Source organism: Poecilia mexicana, unplaced genomic scaffold (assembly GCF_051168715.1).
Source record: "Poecilia mexicana isolate PSO_F unplaced genomic scaffold, ASM5116871v1 scaffold_6, whole genome shotgun sequence".
NCBI classification, from domain to species: Eukaryota; Metazoa; Chordata; class Actinopteri; order Cyprinodontiformes; family Poeciliidae; genus Poecilia; species Poecilia mexicana.
The window spans coordinates 8135366-8159755 of record NW_028263375.1 but is presented as its reverse complement, the minus strand read 5'-3'; the positions used below and the strand labels follow the sequence as shown (position 1 = coordinate 8159755).

Sequence of the window (24390 nt, the reverse complement as noted above, 5' to 3'; positions counted from 1 at the left end):
AGGATGAAGATCTATGGAGACAACTGAGGATCAGTTTAGAATTGGTACGTTTACATTTCTCATATTTCACATAAATTATGCTTTTTAAAACCTGCTGAAGTGTTTGGTCGTTAAAGCGTTTCATTTGAATGCTGTTGTTCCTGTTTTATGAAGCATTACAATGATTACTCCCCTCAAGGGGAAACACAGTTGGAGTAAAAATAAACAAAACTGACCAATCAGAATTCAACGAGGCTTTTTACTGCATGTGGTTCATTCAACATGCGACGTGAGTGGAGCAACTTTGAAAGATGAATTTAGAGGAAACGGTTCACATGATGCTAATTTGGTGAAGCTAAACCTGACTAAGCTGAGACAGAGTTGTTTTCTGTGAGCTTCTGTCAGAAATGGGAAACTAAACACCGGCGATAAAACACAATCTGCACCAGATGGGTTTATCTTGGGGTGTCCAAAATGCGGCGCGGGGGCCCTTTGTGGTCCCCAGACTGATTTTTTGTGGCCTCCAATTTCAGTTAGAAAATAATCTGTCCCGTCCAGCACAGGTGGTTGATGCAGATTACTTTTTAGGGCAAAGTTATTACGGACATAATTTTGTTATGATATAAAAAGTACAACACTAACTATGTGTGTTTCTTTGTGATTGCTTTCCAATTCACATGCAGTACTCCCAAGGAGATCGATATTTCTTTTTGTGTTTGTGTGTGTTCCCCTTTCTTCTCTGGGCTTTTTGTAAATAAATAAATATCCGTGTGTTATTGTTTGTTCCTTACAGTTATGTTGACAAGTTCTCTTACATGTGGAACTTTTGGAAATTGTTGTTTTATAATAGAGTCATACACATCCAGAGAGTTTTTGTTTAATTTGTTAAATTTGTCTAGCCTTTTGAGAGACCCAGATCCTGTTCTTTTACTGGGAATAAATGTTTTTCAATGGAGCCAAAAGAAGCTAGAAACCAGATGCCTTTCTTTTAATAAAGCAAACGTGCAAAATCCTTTCAAATGTTGGATCTGTGATGAACAACATTCCTTTCCTACGAAACAAAAACAATCAAACTACTTCATTTGCTTGATTTTAGTTCTTTACATTTTCTCAACACATGAATACTTTTGACTTGAGGAGTTTGGCTCATGCGACAGAAAGTTTGGACATCCCTGATCTAAGCTGAAGTAACTTTTAGGATTCTTTTTGTCCTTGCAAAGGGAAGACAAATCCATCAATCCATTGTCTGCAGTTTGTTAGAAGTCCTTCACTGGGAAAGAAACATACACAGAGCCAATTTAGAGACTAACGGAGGGGCTGCAGTTAATTTTAGTTATCGATTATTGTTATGATTAATTGATTAATCAAATAAAAATTGGCAAATTCTGCTGATTTTTTTCATTAAACCTCTTAAGATTATTTTAAACAGTGTTACAAATGTATTAAAATATGAAAATATAGAGATAATTAAATTTCTTTTCAAAATAAGAACAAAAAGACGTTTTATTGCCTGAATGCAATAAACAGGTGGAACTAAAACTGGCACTTGAGGAGTTTTTGGTAGAACAAGTTTACAGGTTCTTCATCTTAATGGCATTTAAAAACCCCTAAAACTGTCGGTATTTTTATTTTTACTGCATTTCTCCACTGTTTATTCAATAAAGGTGTAGCAACAATGCTAAAAAATAAAGAAACATGAGCTTTTAATTCACTGAAGCCACTTTGTTTTCAGGGTTAAATTTAAGCAATAAATAGTAAAATTATTACTATTATTATTAGTTTTAATCCGCCCAGTAGTTGTTTGACTAAACTGATGCATTAAATGAGGAAAATACCGAACAGATTCACCTCCTGCTGGACTGACCCACATGCTAGCTGCTCTAAATGAGCCGTTCACATGCAGAGGACACGCGTGCGTCTGAGCTCATGTGTTCCCAAATCTGATACTTCCCTGATCTGCAGGGACCTCTGAGTAACACACCAGCATGCTTTTTAGTCACAAACTGGATTTTTGTCATTATGGTTAGCAGGAGTCGTCAAAAACGAAAAGGTTTTGCCTTTCCTGTACTAAACAGACTCGCAGTTTGTTGCAGTAGCCCTACTGTCAGCTGAAAATATTCACACTTTTATGAAATATGACGAAGTTTGAAGCGTAGCGGTCTGTTAGAACAATGTGAGGTCCTAGAAAGTCTCTGTGGTGAATAAAAAAGGTAACAAGTGCAACCTGAGGTTCATTCAGCTGGATCGTTTAATCTGCCAGCGATCTCCCATGGTCCTCTAATTATAGCTGCTATTAATGGATTGGCAGAGCAATTAATTAAAGGCGCTCATTTTTAGTGCCTGCTGGGAGCTTTGGACTCCGGAGAAGAGGATTCAATCTGCAGCTCTCTCCGAGGACGGGGAGGTGGACTCCACTCCTCCTCCTCATTTTCTTCCTCGTCCTCTTCTTCTCCTTCCTGAGCCGCTCCGGAAACAAGCGATGGATTCAAAGGAGAACGATGCTGCCGCTTCCTTTGGCTGCTGCTACTGGAAATATAAACTACCAGGAGGCCTAATAAAGTCTGGTTTAACCTTCCAGCACCAAAATGACATGAAATTGTCTCAGTTTCTCAGAAGATCAATAGTTTTTACTGGTCTGATTATTCAGGTTTTCGCACCTGATGGATTCAGTTTGATTGGGGAGCAAAATTTAAACATTTGTTACATTTTCAGCTGCGGTTCACTTTCATACTGCAATGTTTCAAATAATCCAAACGTTTTGAAAAACATGTTCCCCTCCTCGCCTCTGGGGGCGCTGCATCAAGAATCACTGCAGAAAACGACACAAAAACCTCTGAAGAAAACGCTGAGCTCAACTTCCTTCTTCACAAAACGTAAACAAAAATGGAGTGACATCATATTTTGTAGGATTTTGCTTTTATTTTCACTGCTAATGCTAGATGCTAGTTTGTTTTACCAAGAAACCCCTTCACATTAGACCACTTCCTGCTTTTGGAGCCGTCCGGTTAGCCTTCAAACTGCACCAGATTTCACTTCAACCAACCTGAGATCTGGGTTTGTTGGGAGGCCTGCCACAATAACAAGTTTTACTGGATGATAAATCACTAAATAAGTTATTGTGATGACAATAATATCATCGTTTTGAGACTATTTTCAAGTAATAATATGGTAATGACATAAAAATGCAAGAACACATTCTAAGATATAAATAAACTTTAAACTTATACAAACATTTAACACTGGAACTGGAAGACATTTTAAATATCAAAAATAAAACAATAGAAAGACAAATAAAACATATGATGAAGTCTCTCTAAGCAAATTTTTTTTTTTTAAAAAAAAAGGTCAGTTAGACCAAAACACCAGACTGAAGACTTTTATCATCCAGTTTTTGGTCGAAAGAGAGAAAACAGAAAAACAATAAATCATCCAAATGAAAATTATTGATTTTGCTTTAATTTATCTCACGATTTATTGATTAAATGTTTTATTGCTTATTCTGACAGGACTATGCATTTAAAAACTTTTTCTTTCAGAAAACAAACATCCCCATAAAAAACAGACATGAACACCAATCTGAAGCTACTACAGCAAAACTGATTGAGATGATTGTAAAATCTGAGCAAATGAGTTGATATGAGTAACTTCTCCGATTTTTTTTCAATGTTTATCTTCTTTCTCTGTCCTTACTCTGAATGATCAGACGTTACAGTTTAGTAAAGAATATTTCCTGTTTTGAAACGGAGCTGCTGATGTTTATACACGGTGACATTTATCTCCATATTGATGTTAACCTTTAACCGTTTGTAAGTCCACTTCACGTTTTTATGTGATTGCATGCTACTCATTAGGATCCTCACATGCGTTCTGCAGCGGCGCCTCTAGAAAGTAGAAGTGGTGACCAGATCGGCCCAGATGATACTGTCTGGAGTTTTAAATTAATGCACAAAAAACCGCCTGACAAACAAAAAACTTTATTTAACTATTAATAATCTCTCGTTTTGAGCAGTGAGTCAGAAAACCATCTGCATGTTGATGATCCTGACAGGTTTTCTGTCTTTTTGTATGCATGGGTAATTGCATGCCTTTCGCTGACTTTGTGCAGTAATTCTCGACCAACGTTTCTTCGTTTTGCATACAAGTTGGCTTGTTTGATCTCAACTGACATTTTCTACTTTCTTATCTCTTTTGTCTATCGGTTTGTTGGTATTTGAGGGTTTTTATCAACTCAGCTGATCTGCAGATCAGTTTCTGTTGTAGCATCAGCGGCTGTCTGACCTGTGCTGTACCTCAGGGCTGTGTTCGCGGCCACTTCTCTTTAAACACTATCAGTTATAGGCTCCGATCCCTCGGGTCCTCCAAGGTTTTATCGATCTGTTAATGAACACCTGGCACCTGGTGTCTGCGGTGCGGGGGCCATTTCTGGGCTTTGGGGGATTTTATTGTGGCCCTGAACTTCAATTCAAGAGGAATAAAAATTTGGCCAAATTTTTATTTGTAATCAGGGTAAATAGAAAATGTTACGCACAACACAAAGTATTTGTCTTTTTATAACCAGGCTTCTATAATAAGTAATAATAATAAACTTGGCTAAATATGGCAACTGTGTTGAAAGAAAGTGACTCAATTTTTTTTCTTGTAAATAAATTTGTTCAATGAAACTGAAAAGAATCGGGTGAAAACTAGATGAAATTTCTTTTAATACAGAAAATGTGTAAAATTATTTGAAAGTTTTGGATCTACAATGAAAATAACATCTCTTTTCTATGAAAAAAAATCTCACTGCTTAATTTTATTTTAGTCTTTCTATTATTTATTTATTTATTTAACTTTTTTTTGGCCCAGAAATACCTCTGACTTGATCATTTTGGCCCAAGAGGCAAAACATTTGGACACTTCTGACCTGTAAACAAGTCCAGCTGTTTGGACGGCGCCTATTACCCGCCATAGTTAGTTCTGTACACTTTCAGGCACCATAAATATTGATTTATATCCACCAAACCATGCAAATCCAGGATGAGCATGAATATATCACTAAAATGTTTATTTCTTATTCAGTTTCTATCACAAATAACACAAATTAAAGCTGAGAAATCTGTATTCTCTGTTGATCTATGAACTAAATCACAGATTACCGGTTACAGTTTTAGCTGATACTGATTTTATTATTATTTCTTTTTTCTGTTGCCAAATAAAGAAATGAAGCCCAGCTGGGTTAACATGTCCAGGTGGGTCGGTCTGTGAGTCAAACCTCTAACAGAGGACAACATAACTTTGTATTTTTGTGTTCTTATGATGTAAAGCACTTTGAACTGCCTTGTTGCTGAAATGTGCTACACAGATAAACTTGATTGATTGACGGGTTGATTTTTAGACCTTTTGCTGATGACATCTGCTTCACATTAAGTATCAGTATTACAAAGAGTTTTGTTTCTGTCGAGATGCAAAAAAGGTTGAAACAAATTTAGTTTTTTATATTAGACAATTAATTTAATTTTACATACCAGTAATTGCCGCTGTATGAAATGTAGTTTGTTAAATATATCATAAAGCATACTTTATGATATATACTAACCTATTAAAAATATTTAAACATTTCTAAACATTTTCTAGCTGGCTGTAGGGGAAATGTAGCTACTGATGTCAGTAGCTTCTGATGTAGCTACTGACATCAGTAGCTACATCAAAGGTTAAAGGTTCTGTCATATTTCTGGAGAAAATAAAAATTAATTCTCAATTGAAACCTGAACCTGAGCTAAAGATTAAAGATGTGATTTTTCGGAGTCCATTTGATGCAAGTCAGTTTCTAATTTAGATTTGAATATTTCCATCTTCCCATCATTTATCCCCAGTCTATTTATTCCCTCACTTATATATCGATCACAATCAACTGAACGTAACAAAGTAATTAGTCCAGTTTTTATCGTTTATTAAACTTTCAGGAATCGCAGCATCTGCTGCACGCCAAAGCAAAGACGGGAAAATAACGTTGAAAATCAGGTGAAGAACAACTCAAAACCACTCGTGTTCTTCTTTTCCCTCGCTCTGTTTTGCCTTCACTTTTAAAAACTAACTCTTTAGTAAACTGTGAAATGAAATCCTATTGAACCGTGATATCCAGCTGGTCATAGTTTTGACATTTAATAGTAAAACATTACGTCCCTTTTTTTAGATTCTTCGTGTGATTGATTATTTTTCTGATCATGCTTTACGCTGATGACACTCAGATTTATTTGCTTATTTTTGAGTTTATTTTGCTAAACTCAAAATAAATCTAATGTTTGTAACTACAGAGGCTTCTTCTCTCTTATCTGCTCTCCTTCATTCCTCACTTTTGAATCACTGGCAGTCAAACTCGTTCACGTCGGTGCATCTTAAATCTGTTGTCGGAGCGTTTATCAGTAATCATCAGATGGACCGGATCTGAGCTCCTTACTTTCAGTTTTAACGAATAAGTTGGGTTTCAAAATGCTGCGTTGTGAACACATCTCACCTGTTCTGTCATCACCTGTTCCACAGACGAGCACTCAGCCGTCCAGACGGCTGGTTTCTGTTCACACTGCTGCCGTCAGAGCTTTGTTCAGCCCTGAAGTTGATCTTTTTTCTGATTTCTTTTTTCCTCCCATTTCTCTGGGATATCATTTAGAAAACAACTTCTCTTGCTTAAAAAACAATTCTAATGAAATAGTTTATTTTTTTACTTCTGTGAAGTTGTCCTGGTCAGTATTTGTTCTGTTTTGGAGCGTGGGTGGAGTGGCTGATGAGAGCCGACAGTCGGAGGAAGTGCAGCTCTTCTTCACTCGCTGTGATCCTGAAGGATCTCGGCAGGAGCTGGGCTCTGTCAGGTCGAGGTTGTGTCTGTCTTCCTTTGATCGCAGGTGAAAACTCTGAGCCGTTTCCACCTGACCACAGTCTGCTGCTGAGTTTTTAGATCTCAGCTACACTTTGAGACGTTTTGCAACTTTGTGTTGCGTGAGATTGAAGTTCTTGTCTGAAGAGGAAAGAAGCGGTCAGGTTCCTCAATTTGGCGAGACGTTTCTGCCCTTTTGATTGAAGCTGCTTGTTTGCCTGCAAACAGGCTGTAAATGTCAGTTTAGCTCAGAGAACAGGCGTTCTTGTTGTGGTTTTCGGTAGATTTATGGTGTTTATGGTACAAACAGACTTTCCTCTGAACCTGAACAGGTTGAGCAGGAACATCAATCTGGATTTAATCGGGGATTAACGTGACACTTTGGGTGTTTTCTACTCCAGTAGACTCAGTTCAATTGGGGACAAAGATTGAAATATTTGTTATATTTTCAGTTTCTGCAATTCACTTTCACACTAGTTTGTGTCAAATGATCCAAACTAAAGCTGCACCGATTGCAGTTTTTTTTTTTTTTACCGATTGCCGATTACCAATCTTTAAAAAGCCTGACCTGCCAATTCCAATTTTGGTAAATGCCAATTAATTTTTGTCTGAAATGTTGCTAACTCCAAACATATAGGCATCACCTGGTGGGCCGGTCTGTCAGTCCAACCTCTCACAAAACAGGACAGTGGCTGATTTTTAGATAAGATCAGTGGATAAGGTCGGCTTTCATATAAATATTGGCCAATCACCGATCTCCCAAAATTAAGGAAATTGGCGCAGATAAACTGGTGCACCCCTAATCCAAACCCTTTAAGAGACTTTTACCCTCCTGACCTGTGGGGGCGCTGCACCAAAAACCACCGAAGGAAATTACATGAAAAGAAGACTTCCTTCTTTGCGAAATGTAAACAAAAATCCTGTAGCGTTAGATTTTAGCAGTTGTAGGATTTCTCTTTTGTCTTTGGAAAATGTCTTCCGCAAGCGCTCGACTAGCACCTTTTTTTGTTGTTGTTGTTATATTTACCCAGAATGCCCTGTGATATAGTTCACTTCCTGCTTATGGAACGGTCTACGGTCTGCTTGCATTTACATATTTACTTCAAAAACTATTTTTAGATCTTTCGACGGACAAGAGTTCACTGTTTTGGTTCGATTTGCACATTCACTCCTCCAAAAACGAACCAGACTTTCTACACAGATGAACTGGAGTTTGATTAAAGTGGACCAAACTGGGCTGGTGAGAATGCATCCTTTGTTTTTATGTCACGTTCTGCTGTAATGTGACCAAATAACATTTCTAAAAGCTGGGAAACGGCTGATTGTAGGAGAAACGTAGCTACTGACATCAGAAAAGCTGCTTCACAACTAATAAGATTTGTAGTCTGGCCTGTGTTGGTTTGTTTTAAAGGTTCTGTCATATTTCTGAAGAAAATAAAAATTAATTCTTCATTGAAACCTAAGTTAAGAAGTCAGTTTGTTGGCCTGATTTAGATGTGAGTCAGTCTCAGCGATTATAGATATCCCTGATTTAGACTTGAATATTTCCATCATTTTCCCCCAGGCTGTTCTGTCGTTTATATCCCAACTTATTTATTGACCACAATCAGCTGAAAAAATGACTGTGAATGTCTGTAAATCGTCCTAAAATAACAGAAAGGTAGAAGGCAGCTTGACTCTAAGTCTGAATGACAGTTTTCTCTCTTTTCTCAGTTGTTGTTCCATCATAGTTTTCATCGTGAGACTGAGACACAATTTTTATTTTTTAAATATATTTACAACCAGATACAGCTGAACTGTAATAAATAATTACTTCTGTTCTAAATGTCAGTGGTTTTTACATTGACTGTATGTGTATTTATTTTGTACAGTTTTGTCGTAATTACTGCTCTAAATTTGTTGTTTTTTGAACAAACTGACCTTTTTTGAGTCTTTGTACTCCAGTTAACGATTAATCAATTATTAAATTAGTTGATTTTAATTTATTTATCACGATTAACCTGATTAATCGTTTCAGGTGTGCTTTGTGTGAATGTTTGAGTGTTTCTATGTTTCCTCAGAGATGAACTCTGATCCACAGGCGGGTCGGGTTTCGCTCTCTGAGCTCTGATTCTGTTGCAGCCTGAAACCGAATCCCCGCCATCGGCCTCTCTTATACTACTGCAGGGCTTTGACCTCTCACACCTGATGGAAAACACCTGCTGTGACATCACAGCTTGGGGCGGGGCCAGAGGGAAAAAAAACAGACCTGCCTGGTGTCTTTTTTTATGCCCTGAGTTTTGTCTTACAGGTTTGTCTGTTTATATAAGGCAACATGAAAGCTCTGCTTTCAGGAAACAAACAATTTGTTGGACTTTGTGTGACAGGTGACATGATGGGTGTGACTGGGACTGAGATTTTCTTCCATCCTGGAAATGATTTCCAGGCCCTAGTTTAGATTTAAAGGCATCAGTTAAGATTGTGAATGAGCTGCTAATCGTGCTAAAGGCAGATAAACAATTTACAGATACAGGAAAACCATTTATCTGCCATCATCAGTGGCCATGCTAACTAGCCTTAGCATTCATGACGGGGAGAAGCTATGTTGTTAGACCTGTCGTAATAAACAATAAATCAATTAATTACATGATAAATTAAAACGAGCTCAATAATTTCTATTTGCATGATTTATTGTTTTTTTTCTACCAAAAAAGTGTATGATCAAAGTCTTCAGTCCGGTGCTTTAGTCTCAATTAACCGTTTTTTGATTTTGTAATTAATTTTATTTGTTGTTTCTGTTGTTTTTGTTTATTTATTTTGGATATTAGAAATATCTTCCAGTTCCAGGGTTAAATATTCATTAGAATTTAAAGTTTATTGATCTTTCAGAATGTGTTCTCGCGTCATTATGCCATGACCACTATATTACTTGAAAATGGTCTCAAAACAACAATATTATTGTTGAAAAGTTCTGGGACAATTTTTCATCCAGCAAAGTTTGTTACTGTGACAGTCCTAACTATGAGACAGATAATCTGTTGAAAAATCAATCTGCTCCACATCTTCCCTGAGCTACGACTGCCATCTGAAGAAATGCACCAAAAATGACCAATCAGAGGCAGGAGGAGGGTCTTAGCGCTGTCAATCAACCGCGTTTATATGCTGCTAAATGTGCTAATGGCGGAGAAAGCTGTTTATCCACTGTCTTTGGTAACGATGCTAACCAGTTTTATCATTCACGACAGGGAGAAGTAAATGATTGACAGCGCTAAGACCCGCCCCCTGCCTCTGATTGGTTGTTTAAAGTTAGCACAGGGAGGGCTAATATTTTTTCTTTACACATAATCCATCTCATATCATACTGTCATGACATGATGACAGTTTCGACAAATATTTTTCACTCTGGTGAAATGTCAGATATTGCAGCTTTAATAGTAATTTAACACAAACTTTCAGGATTTTTAGTAATTTTTCTGTCCGTTTTGTATCCAGATCTGACGAACCATCTGCGCTCCCCTGGTGTTTTTAATGAAAAGCAGCTCACTCTTATAAATACACAACAGCCGTGTTTCCGTGCAGCTGCATTTGGAAACGTTACAGAGCTCGTTAACGAAGGGAACAGAAAACACAACCAGCCAGAGGTGATCACAAACTCATGAGGAATCTGAAATATGTAACGTTTTCTCTGCATTTTGAGTGGAAATGAATCCTGAGAGATTTTCCTGGCCGCGCGGCTCACATGCCGTGTGACTGTGTGTCTGAGGTAAATATTTGCAGAAGCTGGAGGTTAATAAAAGCGCCGCCGCCTTGTTTCCTCCCGCCATTCAGACTTTGAACCAGTTCTTGGACCTCAAACAGAAACTCTGTGACCTGGAGGTCAGCAGGGCTCGTGGCGCACGCCGGCGTCTCGCTGCAGAAACTCAACACTTTTGCTTTCGGGTCGGGTCCGACTTGTTTTAGAGGTTTTGTGTGGCAGATGTTTGCTAAATGCCGTGTTGACACACGAGGAAGTGTCTGAGCTCACGGGTTAGTGGTCTGCAGATGGTCATGTGTGAAGTTATGAGTTCAGGCTGAAACAGACCTCAAGTTCTCATCTGGTTCTGATCACAACCAGGAGGCTCATATCTCCAGACTTTGTCTTCTAAAGTGAAATTTTGTCAACAGAAGGAAAAATATGACAAACAGCAAATTAAGAAACAGATTCTAAATTTGAACAGATTCCTAATTATTGACGGATTCTAAGACTGAACAGATTATGTTGGATTCCTTATTTGTTGTCATTTCCCAACTTTGAACAGTTTCCTAAGCAGAGTCCAGATTCTGAATCGATTTATGAAAATTAGGACATTGAACAGATTCTTGTACAGATTTCTGACTATGAACTGACTGCAGAATCTGATCAAAATTCCAACCTGAACAGATTCACAGATAAATTTCTGACTCAGATTCAGATTCTCTCTCTTTTTCAGTCTTTGTTTCATGTTTTCTCTCTCTTTCTCCATTTCTTTTTTACTTTATTTCTCTGTATTTTTCTTTCTCTTTCTGTCTTTCTTTCTTATTGTTTTTCTTCCTCTGTTTTTGTCTTTCTCTCTTTTCCTTTATCTTTCTTTTACTGTCTTCCTTTTTCTTTCTGTCCTTTTTTCTGTCCTACCTTCCTATCTTTCTTCTGTCTCTTATCTTTCCTTCCTTCCTTTTTAAGGCTAAGTGTCAGTCATGGTGAAGAGCAAAGAGGGTTACAAAAGCAAATGGAGGTTACTGTAATTTCCTAATACGGTCAGAAATATGTGTGTGTGTGTGTGTGTTGGTGGTTTTCTCAGCTATAAGAGGAACTGGGTCACTGCAGCAACGCGCCTCTTTGAGATAAGAGTCAGAACCGTCTCTGCAGATGAGGTCCATCGGAGCAGGACGGACCCGCAGAACGACCTCTGACCCCGTTACAGCGTGTGTGAGGCCGTCAGAACCCAGGGATTACACAGACCCACTTCCTGGACTATCTTTGTCATTCGCTGCCCTGTTTCTAAAAATAGCCAGGTTCGGAGGGGAGGCCGAGACTCCGAGGAGGAGAGGAGAGGATGGAAAGGAACCAGGAACACCTCCACGCTCTGAGCTGATGGGCTGTAACTCGTTTGACCACTAGATGGCAGCACAGGGACAAAAACTGGAAAACAAACCCGGGAGGCAGGAAGGAGAAGGCTGGTTCTGTTTTTATTAAACCCATAAAGCTGTGGATCTGAACTGACTCCTCAGTGGTTTGTCTCCCGTCTGACTGGATCAGAAAGCCGATCCATCACTCTCACCTGATCTGGGATCAGTTTCCCTGCAACTGGATGCAGCCGCATGAAGAGGAACCGGATACTGATGAGGTTCATAGTGAGGAAAAGGGTTTCATCATCTTAAAAGTCTGGATCAGACCTGCCTGGATTCTTAAAACTTATTTTTATTCATCCATCCATTTTCGGGAGGGTTGCTGGTGCCTCTCCTGCTAACGTTCCAGGCGAGAGGCGGGGTCACCATGCAGAGAAACCCCGGGGCCGGGAATCAAACCCAGAACCTTCTTGTTGCAAGGCAATGGCTCTACCAACTGCACCACTGTGCAACTTGACTACAGACTAAAATGAATAATTTTTCAGTTAATTGAATAAATGGAACAGTCAAAGTAAATTCTAAACAAATAAGAACAAATTTTAGAACTGAGTGTTTTGGCTGCTTTGCTGTTTTCTGGAAGTTTGTTCCAGATTAGAGGAAAATGAAAACTGGATGCTGCTTCTTGGAGTTTGGTTCTAGAAAACACCATCCCTACTGTGAAGTACGGGAGTGGGAGCATCATGATGTGGGGGTGTTTTACTACAGGAAGGACTGGTGAGCTTTAGCAAAAACATGTGGCGTCATGAGGAATGAATGTTTTGTGAATGTTGATGTTTCAAACATTTTAAGCTGAACTACGTCTGTTATAACGAATTTTGCTGGACAATAAATCATCAGAGAAATTATCTCGATAAACGATATTGTTTTGAGATATGATAATAGCACAATAATAACACAGGAAAATATTCTCAAAGATCAATAAATTTTAAATTATGTATTTAACACTGGAACTGGAAAGCTTTTTAAATATCAAAAATAAACAAACAATAAATAAAATGAAACTTTAAGTGTCTGTAAATAAAATTATCCTTCAAAATAAGGATTAGTTGAGACCAAAGCACCAGACTGAAGACTTTTATCATCCAGATTTTAGTAGAAGAAGCGAAAAACAATAAATCACACAAATGGAAATTATTGAGCTCGGTTTAAGTAATCGTGTGATTTAATTTCTGTGAACTGAACTTTGAAGAAGTTGTTTGAGAAAATACCAGCTTGTTTCAGACTTTCTGCATATTTTTAACATTGAAAATGTTTAAAGCCAACTTCTCTCCAATCCTGGTTCCTTCAGTGTCGTTTTTCATTCGTCTTATAAGAAATAAATTCCCATTTTTCCCAGTGAAGCGTCGTGCAGGAAAGGATCTGAGAGTCACACCTTCCTGTTAGCAGCTGACGCTAATCTGTCCAGGCAGCAGAAGGAGGCGACCCAATGGGAGCTGCTGATCTTTTAAGCCTCTTCCAGGTTTCAAATCTGTCCTCTAATTGAAACATAGCAGCGAGAAGAGAGTCTCAAATGGATTCCTGCTGCCTGTGGATGAAGCAGAGCTCGCTGTTTTATGGTCAGGATGCAAAAACTGAAGGTTTTTATCATCGGTTAAGCAGGGCAGAGCTGCAGACAAACATCTGGAAGCTCCCAGCTGTAAAACAAAGAAACTAAACCAAAAAAATAAGATTATGTCTTAAACAAAACCCACACAAATGAGCATAAAATGGTTTGTTTATGTTGAGGCTTTAACTGAACGAATCACAGGTTCAGACCTTGGTTTATATCTACTGCTGAAAGTGGGAGTTAAACTGCTTAAAAAGCATTAAAAAAGAAAAATACTAGCCAGAATGAGCGCAAAATACACAGAATATTTGGTAACACTTTATTTGAAGGGGGTTGAATAAGACTGACATGACACTTTCATAAACATGACATAACACCTGTCATGAACATGAATAAGCCTTCATGAATATTTATGACTGTTGTCATAAAGTGTCATTCGGTAAATCATGACACTTTTAATACAAAGTTGACATTATTCAAAATGTCTTTGTTATGACAACTTGACATTAACCAGGAAATCATTACTGATATAAATTTGTTGTAAAAGTATTACTAATTGCACTTTAAAAATTAGGTAACTTTATGGTATTAAAGGTAAAGTTTAAACAGTGATGATTTCCTGGTTAATGTCAAGTTGTCGTAACAAAGACATTTTGAATAATGTCAACTTTGTATTAAAAGTGTCATAATTTACCGAATGACACTTTATGACAACAGTCATAAATATTCATGAAGGCTTATTCATGTGCATCACATGTTATGTCATGTTTATGACAGTGTCATGACAGTCTTATTCAAACCCCTTCAAATAAAGTGTTACCGAATATTTTTTACAATCACAATGTTAAATATTTTTATTCTCTTATGTGGAAGCACCTTCAGGTTTAACCGACTTTTTTGAGCTTTACTCATGTTTCTAATGTTACTCCCTCATTAAAAACATACCTGGAGTGTTACTTTCATTCTTTCATACATGTTTTAGGAATCTTTGAGTTTTTTCTCCTACAGACTAGCCAGCAGCAATTAGCAAACACCTGGTGGAACCGTTTATCCGCTGAGCTTATTATAGGAACTACTTCCCAGTGCAATGCTAGTAAAAATGTTGTTAAAAGGAAATCAAGGAGCTTCTTAAAGAGACAGAGGCCCAATTTCATGGCATTGATTTGAGAAGTTGAACTTCTTGCAAGTTATGTTTAATATATACATTGTGCAATAAAATGGCAGAATATAGCTGGAAAGTACATAGTAACCTCTCTTTAAAAACTAGTTCCTGCTTTTTTAAAGAAAAAACAAACTAGTTCCTGCTGTTTTAGGGATCATAGAGGCTGAAGTCCAAGAAGAATTGAAAAACCCTCAAAAAATAAATGTATTTTATTAGTTCAAACACCAGATTTACCTTAAAATGCATCAACACAGTGGAATAGTCAAAGCACTAGGAGCAGAAACTGCAGTCTGTTGTATTTCCGCTTCTGGAGTTTCAGCTAATCAGCAGCAGGGAAAACAAATGGCGGCTCAGAACCGAACTTTGTGAAGGCCAAGTAAAATCGCAGCCCAACCTTTCTGCCGTAGAGTTCACCTGCATTCAAGTCCAAATAAATAGAAGCTGTAAAACAAGATGGCGGCTCACTTTTAACTATTGAAACCCAAGGAGTGAATTGGTGGAAAAAAATAATAAATCTATAATCAATATGATCGTCTGATCGCGCAGCTCTGTTTTCACAGCATCCTGAATTCAGTTTGTTGTTTTCCGCCTTAAACCCATCAGAGCAGCTGATCTTTAAGCAGAATCAGAATCAGAGTGTCTAATTAACCCGCGATCAGCCCGTTCTGTCTGCAGGAAGACGAGCCGTGAGTCAGACGCCGTGTTTGGACAGATTAACATGCAGCCTCGCTTCCTGTCATTTTTCTCTCTAATTGGATCCATAATGCAGCAGCGCGCTTTGGCCTTGAAGTGTTAATGAGGAGTCACTGGAGCGGCCGGCGGCTCCATTCATCTCTGCTGAAGAGCGATTTATAAAAAGCAGCTGCAGATCAGCTGGTCCCGGATCAGCCGCTGAGAAATTCACAGAAAATCAACAGATCCCTGCATTTTTTCTGTCTGTGCATTTATTACTATTTCTCCTCACAAATGATCAAAACATTGAGTTTAAGTGATGCTAACTCCCACCTGTAGGTGGCAGTATTTCTTACTTCTACTGCATTGTTGCCTTAGTATTACTTGATATCAGGTTATACTCCATGATCGATCAAAAAGTTGCATTTACTGTCATTAGTTCTAATATTGTAAAATTACTTAAACCACTGAATTAGCACCACAAAATCTGTGATTTTGATTCCAAAAAAAATCACAAAAACAATCGCAAAATCCTGGAGGGACTGATCAATGTGAAAAGATGTTGAATATTTATTCAAAATTCATGTTTTCCATGTTTATATATTTGAGTTTCTACTGGTTCTAAAAACAGCCCAAGCACTAAAAAAAAAAAAAAAATCTAGCGTTTTTGTTGGCAATAAGTTAATGTGTTTTGGGTTCTGGAAAATGAAACCAATAAAACATAGCAAATCGGCAGGGACTGCGCTGTTACCTAGCAACCCCAGCAAAGTTCCATCCGTTGCTTAGCAACCCAAGCTGAACTCCAGCACGTTTGTTCAGCTAGTTTTACTGCAAGTGTTGTGTTGACTTACCATCCAGAAACCACTTGCTGCATTCTTCTTGGTTGTGCAGGAGGCTCCACTTCTGCTTTTCAAAGGTGTATGGTTGTATAATTGCACATCTGTTTGCAGACATTTTCATGTGCAAATGTAAATGTTGAATTGGGGGGCATGGCCAGCAGCAGCTTATTTAGATTTAAAGAGACAAGACGCCCTAAAACAGCTCAAAGTGGGCAGAACTGATCAGACTAAAATCTGATGATCTCAGAATGATTTTATGCAAAAAAATGTAATCGACATATTTTGTACCACCACAAACCTGTCCTAATCTGTTCAAGGAAGCAAAATAGGTCACCTTTAGATTGAAGGTCCTGACAGCTTAATATTTTTGCAGTTAATGGGTTTTTATCAACTTATTTTGAGTCAAACGGACCTTTGGGAACATTCATGATCTTAATTGGGCCTAATTTAGATCATTTCTATTAAGCGGAACACGCGTTAACTGGTCCTGGATCAGTTGTTGGTGAATTGCTTACCGCTCTGGGTACAAACACAAACCTGATCCTGGATCAGCTCTGCTCTCCTCTGCCAGGAAGCTAAATCGGGATGAGTTTGGGTTATTTACATGTGAAGCAGGGAGCTGGTCCTGGATCAGCGGCTCAGCTCAGCGCAGGGAAGCTGAGGTGAAGCTGCAGTTTTCAGCCCGCAGAGTTTATTTAAACCTTGTGCGTTCACGCAGCGCTGCCTCTGCTCTCCATCTGCGCAGGACCCAGCGTCTCTCCGCCGCCTGTCAGGTTGTATTCAGCTGCGAAGATCCGCCGCTTTCCTTTTATTCTGTTGTTGTTTGGTGTTTTGATTTATTTTAAAACCACTGAACCATCTCTGCCGGTGTTTCTGCCTCTTGGCAGATCGATCTCAGACTTAATGAGACAGATTGCTCTCAGATTAGGCTCAGATTTCCTCTCCTGATCCTCCCGTTTGCTGCCAAAAAACATTTCCGATGCAATCAAACCTTTAAAACTGTCGCCGCTGCTCATTTAACGTTACTGTTTTTAATTTTAATGAATCGGGACACAAAACATTTGCTTAAAATCAGAAAGTTTGATTTTCAGATCTTGTCTCATGTTTTAAAAAAAAAAAATTTCTGGGTTTTGTAGGAAACTTGTTTTAGAAACAAGAAAAAAATCAGAAGTCAATTTAGCAACACAGAGCTGAAAGTCCTTCCTAAGGAAACAAATGGGAAAAACAAATTAAATGTTGAATTATTTTTAAGGTTTTAATTTGCTTCCCTTCTTATACATTTATATTTAAAATGTATTTATTGAGAATAAAGTGGAAACTTGTTGAATTTAGCAACAGTTCCTGCTGGTTTAACTTGATATCTTCATTGAGAGCAAGATGGAACCAAAACCTAATTTCTTGTGTTCACAAACTTTGCAGATAGAGATGACTCTTAGTTATTTTAATACAAAAATTAAGATAAAAAAATCCAAAACTTAAATATATGTTCTATAAAACAGTAAAAGTCAAAAATATAATAATTTAATTATGTCTTTTAATATAAAATATATTTTATAAAGTGCATTCACTTGTTACATCTTCATCATCAGACGTCAGCAGCTTCATCAGCTGCCGTGGCAACAATGGTTTTATAATTAAAAGCAGCCGGTGTTTAGTTTACTGTTTGATAAAACTGTTTGGTTTCATGCTGCTGCAGATAACGATCCAGATGCCTGGAAAAACGTCGAGCCAAAGCAGAGCGTCCCGGCTTTCTAACACAGAGCAGAAAACAAGAGAGGCGTTGTGAAACATGCAAATGTATGAAAACAAGCTCTGCCTCGTGCAGAAAAAATCTCCCACATGTGACGCAGAATTCAGGGCTTTATATTTCATCGCACTACAGATTATTAATCTTAGCATTGAATTATATTTTACACAGTAGCAGCAGCAGCAATGCAAAATGATAAACTGTGTGTGTCAAATATGTAAAAATGAAGCTGGGAATCATAAATATAAACACAATTTGAGGCATATTTTTGTGAAAGTATTCATAGATTTGCTTGGTTTTCTTTTTGTAGCAAAGATTTTTCTTCATACAAATTATTTATCATAACCAGTTAGTAGCATCAATCGCTTTTAGAAACTTCTGAAAATGGCATTTTTTTCCCTCATAAGCCCCACCCACTTCCTCTCTTTGTGACCATATTTGGGTTTTAGCCATGAATCCAAATACCAAATTTAATCAGAAACTGATTGTGGATTGTGGTTTTAAAAATGTAGCGACTCCCAGCGTTAAAATACAACATTTGGAAGGTGTTAAAGCCTAAAAACCTCAACTTTGGTTTGGTAGAAGTGAACCAAAACTTAACTTCTATGCAATTGAAATATATGAACACCAAGCGGACCAAAGACTGCTCCAAAAGCAGGAGGTGAACTGTAACGCAGAGCATTCTGGGTAAATGCAACCTAAACAAACATGCTAACTAGCGCTAGCGGGAAAAATGGCTTATGGTATTTTCTACCAAAGACAAAAGAGAAATCCTACAACTGCTAAAATCTGACGCTACTCCGTTTTATGTTTACATCTTGTGAAGAAGGAACTTGCGCTAAGTGTTTTCTTTTGAGGTTTTCATCTGGTTTCCTTCAGTGGTTCTTGGCGCAGCGCCTCCACAGGCAAGGAGGGAAACAACTTTGCAAATAAGTTTGGATCATTTGACACAGTACAATGGGAAAGTGAACCGCTCCACCTGAAAATGTAACAAATGTTGCGATTCTGGACTCAAATCAAACCCAGTCTACTGGTGAGATGGGTAATTGTTGGAAGAGGTGAGAATTAAGCCAGGTGAAGCTACCAGGTGAGACGTGTGACTAGTGAAATAGGTAAGGTGTGAGACAGTTACAAGGTGAGGAAGCTAACAAGCATAACAGGTGAGACAGGTGACGGTTTAATTACCAAATGATACAATTACCAGGTAAGAAAGTTACCAGGTGAGATGGGTAATTGTTGCAACAGGTGAGAAATAAGCTATATGTCAGGTGAGACGGGTACCATTCAAGACTGTTATTGGTTGGAACAGGTGACAAGAAAGCCATGTGAAAGGTTTAGATAGCTGCTGGGTGAGACATGCGACTGGTGAAATAGGTAAAGTGTGAGACAGTTACCAGGTGAGGAAGTTAACAAGATGAACAGATGACAGTTTAGATGATTATCATATGAGATAGGTTACAGGTGAGACAGGGGCCAGGTAAGACAGGTAATGGTTTGAACAGGTGAGATGGGTGACAGGTTTAGATAGTTACCAGGTGAGACAGATAACGAGTTAGAGAGCAGGTGAGACGGGTAGCAGGTGAGACGGGTAGCAGGTGAGACACGCAGCAGGTGAGACACGCAGCAGGTGAGACGGGTAGCAGGTGAGACGGGTAGCAGGTGAGACGGGTAGCAGGTGAGACGGGTAGCAGGTGAGACATGTAACAGGTGAGACGGGCAGCAGGTGAGACACGCAGCAGGTGAGACACGCAGCAGGTGAGACACGCAGCAGGTGAGACGGGTAGCTGGTGAGACGGGTAGCAGGTGAGGCTGCAGAGTGACGGTGAGGAAGATGAGGGTCTATAAATAGCTGCTGTCCCTGATAATCTGCTGGCAGACGCTCACGTAACGTCTTCCTGCTAATCCGTTTGAGCCGACAGTCGAGGAAACACAGCAGGAATCAGGGATCACAACCGCTGCTGCAGACACACTGGGAATACTGGGAACACTGGTGATACTAGTGACTCTCTCTAAAGGTGGAGTGAGGCTGGCAGAACAGGAAGTAGCGACCAAGTTGTCCAGGTTCCTTGCATGTTTCTGTTGACTCGTCTGTTTGGACGTTTAGCTCGTTTTGTTTGTTCTGTCCTCTTAAAGATAATCCATTCAGATTATTTTGTTTTCTTTAACTTGATTTTAGTTTGTTTCACATCTTTTTGTTTTTTCCAATTTATTCTTCTTTGGGTTGTTGTCTTTAATTCTGCTTGTTTTGTTGCTTTGTGTCAGTTTTTCATGATGCATCTTTTTGCATTGTTTTGGAGCTTGTTTAGCTTCTTCCTGGGTTGGTTCTTTTGGGTTCTTTGGGCATTTTGCTGTTTTTTATGGACTTTTTCTGTCTCTCTTTGTAGTTTTTTCTTCTATTAACCATTTTTCACCATTTCTGTGTATTTTCTGACTAATTAGTTTGATTCTCGAGGTTTTGACTTCTCTACAGAGGCTCACAGTTTCTTGCTGCACTGCAAAAACACTAATTTTTACCAAGTATTTTGGTTTTGTTTCTAATAAAAAAATCTTAGTTTTCTCTTATTTCAAGTGCATTAACTTGAAATACAGGAAATACCAAAAAAAAAAGCTCCTGTAACATTCTTTGGAAGACACAGGAGCTAGTACATTTTAATATTGATAAAATGTACTAGCTCCACTGGCAGATTATTTCACTTATGACATTTTGAAAAATAATCTGCCAGTGGAACTAGTACTTTATTTAAAAATCAATAGTAAGGTATTATTTACTGAAAACAAGCTTCTGTATCTTGTTGAAAAGTTACTTGAAAGTTAGTTTTGTTTTGTTTTTTGAGACATTTGCATGAGAAACTAGAACCAAAAGTACTTGGTAAGTTTTTGTTTTTGCAGCGACGGATCATCGAGCCTCAGCCTGAGCATTCAGACCGCTGACGGCGGCGATTCAGATTCCTGATGTTTTCTGTTCGGAGGCCTGGAAAGCAGCAGGTTGTCGTGGCTTTAATTACAGTTGTGGTTTGCGGCGATGACAGCTTCCTGTCGTCGTGCTGATTCTCCTGAGGAATGAAAGCCTCACTTCCCGTGAGCGATTTATAATTCATGTTCCAGGTGAACAGGGATCAGGTGCTCCTGTAACCAGAGGAGACCTTTATTCAGCCTGAATGAACCGAGCAGTCAGAGGGCTGCTGTTGCCACCAGGAGGAAGTAGACCTCCTCTGCTTCCACAGGAAGAAATTCGGAGATTTCAGGGGAAATTCAGCAGATAAATGGCGTTCAGTCGGGTTTCACCAAACCACACAAACTTTCCCAACAAAAGAGACAGAAAAGAGGAGAAAGAAGCTGCCTGGTCCTGCAGTCTGCTGAGATGTGAGTTTAAAGTGAACCTGCTGGGCATAAAACATGTCAGGTTATTTACCTGCGGATTAACCAGCCTTAAAGGGGCAGCATGATGTGTTTTCCAGGCACATGGTGACATTTTAAAGCATAATCGAGTAGGGCTGAAACGATTAATCGGATTAATTGTGATTAATCGATTATTGAAATAATCGTCAACTCATTTAGTAATCGATTAACAGTTGGAGTGTACAGACTCAAAAAAGGGCTTTTGGTGGAAAAAAGCCAACACATTAAGAGCAGTAATTAAGCCAAAACTGTATAAAGATTATATACATTTTGCATTTAAGATACAAACACCTTTGTCTTAATGCATTTCTAATATTGCATGACAAATGGTTTAATGAAATCTCATTTTTAATCTGATTAATCGATGGTTAATAATTTAAAAGAAACTTGATGTTGCAATTAGACCCCTTGAAAATGGGTCTCTGTCTCTTTAAGAAGGTCCTACTCTTCCACTGACTGAAGCAAGTTGTCACAACAATGCTCCTCCATTATGCCGTCTACAACCGTTCTTAACCTCTGATCCTTACATTTCTGCTAACTGGAACTACAAAAATAAATTCCCTTCATGGAAATGGCAATTTTGAGAAAAGTTTTGGTGCCAGGATGAAGTGGTTTTTCGGCCGTGTCAAAATTTGTGTATTTTGCAAAACTTCAATGGAAAAATTTTTTCGCATCACGAGTCATGTGATCAACAACCGGAAATGATGAAGACAACAGGAAGTCATAGAGGATGATGGCGCAGCATGTTTTTCATATTCACATGTGATCTCAGTTGCATTTTTATTTATTGGAAACACCAGAATTGCGAAATTGTGTTTCTCTTGACATTAACGAAATACCAACAAAGTTTTGCTCGCATCTGAAATGGAAACGCAGCTACTGGGAGAGGTGGTCCAGTGGTCCAGTGGTGCAGCCCTGGTACATTAACACTCCCAACAATTCAGACAGTTTTAGGGGTTTTGATTATCATTAATGATAAATCAACATCTTATTTATTGTGATAAACGATACGATAATTGCCATCCCCTACCTCTCACTGAGATCAGTTCCGGTAACTCAGCATAATTTTCTACACCAACAGCCGTAGGAGACCCCTCCGCGTCCAACATGGACACATTTTTCCGTCGTCACTTCAGAAGGAAGGAAGCGTCCCTGGAGGCGGATCCTGCTGCCGCCGCCTGCCGCCAGCGCCGGCCCAGCGTCGCCATCCCCACCAGTAAGGCCCGCCGCCGCTCCAGCGTGGGCCTCCCATCCTCCGGCCTGACCCAGCGCCGTCGCTCCACTGTCCAGCCGCCGGCACCAAAGAGAAAGCATGGCCGCCGGCGCTCCAGCACCACCACGCCCAGCCTGAACCCGCGGTTCGCCGTGTGCCGGAAGAAGGTGGGGAAGCTGCGGACTATTGACACCCACCTGCTGGGGCCGTCCATGCTGCTGGCCAGCCTCATCCAGATGGCGGAGGAGGACGAAGAAGGCGAAGGGGGCGGCCTGGGGGCGGGGCTTCCTGCAGGGGAACAGCAGGTGGAGGTGAGAGGAGGAGTCAGCAACAGAGCGGCATTTTCCCGCTCCAGCAGCCTCCAATCGGACCAAGATGACGACAGCAGCGATTACTCCAGCAACAGCCAATCAGAAGGCAGCCTGCTGTCGGAGACAGAGCAGCTGCCTGAGGAGGAAGAGGAGGACGAAGCCTCCACCTCCTCCCTCTCTACCTCCGCCCTGCAGGTGCTGATTAAGCCCCCGGATGTTCTGTCCCAGTCGCGGCCCCTGATCCGGGCCCCTCGCTGCCTTCGCAGAAACTCCTCCCAGGTGTTTGCCGGAGACCTGTCCCCATTCGTCTGCTACCGCGGCTCCAGCCAGAGGAAGAGGAGGAAGATCTCCACCGTCTCCAAGGCTGGGAGCCCCTGGCCGGGAAGAGGCCACCTGCTGCCCAGCCGCAAGAACTCAGTCTACTACCTCAACCACCCGGCCTTCTACAGGGGCCCCGGGCCCCTTAGCCCGCTGGGGCCCCACAGCTACGACTCCCGCCTGGAGAGTCTGAGTGCCTTCTTGCTGTATGTAGTCCAGCTGCTGTCTGCACACTAATTTAGCTCTGTGTGATGAAAACTCAAATATCTAAGAACTTAAAGGTGATCTATTATGATTCCTTGAACAGTTTAGGATCGGTCTATACAAAACATGTTCATTACCTCTTTTCACAAAATCATTCTTGGATAATGAGATTTTAGTCTGATCAAAATAGGCTATTTTAAACTGTTTTAGGGCCTCCTGTCACTTTAAATCTAAATAAGCTGCTCCTGGCCACGACCTCCCCACCCCCAAACTCAGCGTTTACACTCGCACGTAAAAATATCTTCAAACAGATGCGAAATTATACAACCGTACATTTTTGAAAAGCAAAAGCAGAGCCTCCTGCATACCAACAAGAATGCAGCAAGTGGTTTCTGAACAGTACGTCAACAGCAAAACACTTGTCTATTCCAGCAGCCATTGTACAGTGCATACAGCGGTAAAAGCAGCTGAAGAAACATGCTGGAACTCTGCTAGTGTTGCTAGCTAACGGGTGGAACTCTGCTAGTGTTGCTAGCTAACGGGTGGAACTCTGCTGGGGTTGCTATTTTACAGAAAACAAAGGAGAGTGAAAACTTGGACTGATGACTGTGTGATGATATAATCTCTAAATGTAGAAATACTGCAAGGACGGATAAAATCTTGCTCAAAGTTTTGCTCCAAAGTTTGACATTTTGAAAGCTGTATGAACAAAAATGTTTCTTCTGAGTCAGTCAGGGGAAAAATGTGTGAAATTATAACCTAGAAACCTGATAATTCTTTGTTCAAACATGTAATGGGACATTATATCGGTCAAACGGCTCTCCACCAAGTGTTGTTGGTTGGACTCCAAACGCATGTTTTTTTATTGATTCAACCAAGTCAATTAATTAATTGCACTTTTGTGTAAACATCCTTGTGCTCCTCTGAATATCACTGAAGTTCAGTGCTCAGTCCAAATCGGTACTAAAGGGCTATTTCACTATTTTTAGAAGAGTTTGAGCTGCTTTTTTTTAAGCACAGAATAAA

General features: G+C 39.6%; 1 protein-coding gene across 2 annotated transcripts in view; it reads left to right on the top strand.

The window, feature by feature from the left end:
• Positions 1-24390, top strand: part of dgkzb (diacylglycerol kinase, zeta b) — a 54184-nt gene that overhangs the window by 6504 nt on the left and 23290 nt on the right. For both annotated transcript variants that reach the window (XM_014993967.2, XM_088006170.1), the window contains exon 2: positions 22400-23366. In XM_014993967.2, coding sequence (XP_014849453.2) covers positions 22426-23366 — 941 coding nt within the window. In that variant the 5' untranslated portion in view covers positions 22400-22425. The remainder of the gene's footprint in view (positions 1-22399; positions 23367-24390) is intronic.